Source organism: Teleopsis dalmanni, chromosome 1, assembly GCF_002237135.1.
Source record: "Teleopsis dalmanni isolate 2A chromosome 1, ASM223713v2, whole genome shotgun sequence".
Lineage (NCBI taxonomy): Eukaryota > Metazoa > Arthropoda > Insecta > Diptera > Diopsidae > Teleopsis > Teleopsis dalmanni.
In genome coordinates this window covers 87,003,359-87,006,383 of record NC_051846.1, presented here as the reverse complement: position 1 = coordinate 87,006,383, position 3,025 = coordinate 87,003,359, and the positions used below count along the sequence as shown (strand labels likewise).

Genomic DNA, 3,025 nt, shown 5'->3' with positions numbered 1-3,025 from the left:
AATTAATTAATTATATATTTATTTTTAATTGTTAAGTTTTAATTCCATTGTATGTATATAATTTACATATAACATATTATTTAATATTATAAAACCGAAAACCGAAAATTTTTATATTGATTTAATTAATTGAACTTTATAACAGTCACTTTCTTTATTACCAAACTTTCACAGCAAATTTATAAAAAACTTCAAGCTAGAACACACAAGTCAAGTACAACTTAAGGTAAATTGTCTAATGAACGCTGATTCTGAGCTTCAAATTTGACAGGGTACGAGTACAATTCTTGGTACTTGGAATCTCAAAAAATTATTTACGAATAATTAAATACAAGAAATCTGCAGGAATGCCGACAAAGAGGACGGTCAGCTGACACATGGCGCAAGCAACTTGGTCGCGAAGTTGCAAGGACTGATAAAACGTGGGAAGAAATGAACGCGATTCCAACAGAACGAAACAGAAAAAGCTAATTATAGCTCTTTGGTCGTACATATATGGAACTAGTACATATATAAAATATAAGAAATAATTTCAAATAACTATGGGTAGTTAGCTATATTCGAAAGTGCTATGTGGTCAGCCAACATTTCAATTAATTAAAAATATATAAAAAGAATTTTTGGTGTTATAGTTTACTACTCTTCGAAACCTCTCTACCAAATACAATAGTTTCTATTAAGCAAAATCGTCACTTCCGGTATAACTGACAACTAAAAAATATATATTATAATACATAATATTTTAAATACATGTTTTATATCTTTATATTAATGTTAGTTGACATTTCAATGAATTCAACTAAGCCAGAAGATGAACCACCTCTACGAGACTTTAAATTTTTCCTTTTCGACTATCTGCATTTAATGTGGGAAACGGAATATTAAAATATATTCGCCAAAAGGTGTATAGCTCAATGAAAGATACCATATAAAATACATAAAAGTACATATAAATTTTTGAATATTTACAACAAATCCAAAATTGGTTTAGTGTTTTATATCTATCTTGCAGTATTGAATCTTATCGATTCTTAATAAATTTGTGTAATCAGTAACTAACATTCAGATTGACAAGTGCTAACTTCTTTCGTTTATTTTTAAAAGTGTTAATAAACCAATGCGACGAAGATCGGGAACAATTTCAATTCAGTATGAGTTATTACAATTTCATTGAATATTGTGAATTATTATTTATTCCGATATCTTAGAACTAAGCAGAAGGAACTAGAACAGTTCACCAGAAACTCTATTTTTGGTGTGTTTTTAAATGGTTTAACACAAACAATTTTTTAACAGTTTTTTAAGAGGTGTAAAGATCTATTAAATCGTTTTAAATATTAGTCAATCTTGAATTTTATGTTCTACATGAATGTGGCCAATTAAAAATAAATTCCAAATAACGTTGTTGAACAAGAATGTTCATTAACAATCTTTATGTCCCTTACCACTGGTGGGGGGAAACAATAAATGATTGGTGAGACGTTGATTTACTTTCAACAACTGATTTTATTTAAATTTATTTGTTCTTTTATACAAAATAAAATGCAACCGTAATTGCAGAACATACAATAAATAAAATAACTTATTGCTTAATTCGCACAAATTGCTTAATAAGCAATAGTTGCGAATGCTTTACTTATGACCTAATTTTTACTTTTTGTTGATTCGTCAACCAAGAAATTAAGCAACAGGTGTGAGCGATTAACTCATGACCTAGTTCTTAATTTTTTGTTGATTCGTCAACATTATGCCGGCTCTGCGTTGGTATTACGAGTTGGTCTAGATTTGTTAGCCTCAGCAGGTTGTTGTTTATGTGCAAGACCAAGCGACATCGTAAGTGGACGGTGATGTATGATTATTGGCTGATGTTGATAATGTAGTTCCTAATGTGAGATATGCCAACAATATAGCAAGAACTGTCGATTTTGATTGCCTAGCTGCTAACCATTGTCGTCGCGTTCTAGGATCTCCTACAGTAGAATTTGTCGGAACTACTTCTTTATTTCTGACAAGGTTTCCCAATGGTAACATGTCTTGAATGTCTGAATCTGCTTTGGTTGTTGCCGTCTCTGAGTTGGTTTCTGTAAAGTTAAGACTATCATGCGCTGGAGTCATCATAATACTGTTCAGTGATTGTCCTGATGTTGTTTTTGCGGACGCGTCAAACATCACTCGAAGTTTTGTTGTCGTGCTGTCTTCTTTAATAACTGCATGATGCGGCAAATAATATACCTTCCTCTTTGGTTTTTCATTAACTTCTTTCATGTGACCCAGCTTAATGTCTTCTTGCATAAAGTTCACATACTCTTGCTTTAGTGTTGGATTCTTTTTAAATCGTTGTTCCAATGAAAAGAACCGTTTTAATGCCATCTTTCTGGATTCACCTAACGTTTCTCGATCATTTTTCAGTGGTAACCTAACGATGTATCGTCCTGTTTTATCGCGGGTGCAAGTTGAATCATAATGTCGCTCACAACGCCTTTCTTCTACTGTTCTTAAGTCTGCATTTGGAATTTCCTCTAATTCCCAAAACCGTTTTAAATACTCGTCGCTGCTTTCGCAAGCCATGGAGCATAACATTATTTTGTTTGTGATTGTACGCTCTACATCTAAAGGTCCTGATAATATCCATCCAAATAGGTGTTTTGAGCCATTGGAGAGTTGTCTGGCCCTTTAATTAATCCTTCTTTAAACACTTCTGGTAATACGTCCGACCCGATTAACAATTGTATTTCCTTTGGTTCAGCATACCAAGGATCTGCTAACTGCAATCCATCAATATGTGACCATTTTCCTGGCGTGAATTCTGCATTTGGCATTTTTGATGTGATTTTTGGTAACACTATTGCTTCGATATGACAGCTTTTATTTTCATCATGTATAGATTGAATTTCTAATGAACATTTGGCTATAACGCTTGTTGTTTGTACATTGATACCTTTTACATGAGTTTGATAATTGGTCAATGGTGCTCTGATTGATCTTGCTAATTGTTCTGTTATTATACAAGATTGTGATCCTTGAT

General features: G+C 32.4%; 1 protein-coding gene across 1 annotated transcript; it reads right to left on the bottom strand.

Moving 5' to 3' along the window:
• Window positions 1-1,809: 1,809 nt before the first annotated feature.
• Window positions 1,810-2,568, bottom strand: LOC119686342. Its single transcript, XM_038100908.1, has one exon. It carries the CDS (start codon window positions 2,566-2,568, stop codon window positions 1,810-1,812), a length of 759 nt encoding a protein of 252 aa, XP_037956836.1.
• Between the last annotated feature and the right edge of the window lie 457 nt (window positions 2,569-3,025).

Bases quoted from the DNA above. Each gene is read 5' to 3' on its own strand.
- LOC119686342 (XM_038100908.1), bottom strand. From the start codon at position 2,568: ATGGCTTGCGAAAGCAGCGACGAGTATTTAAAACGGTTTTGGGAATTA.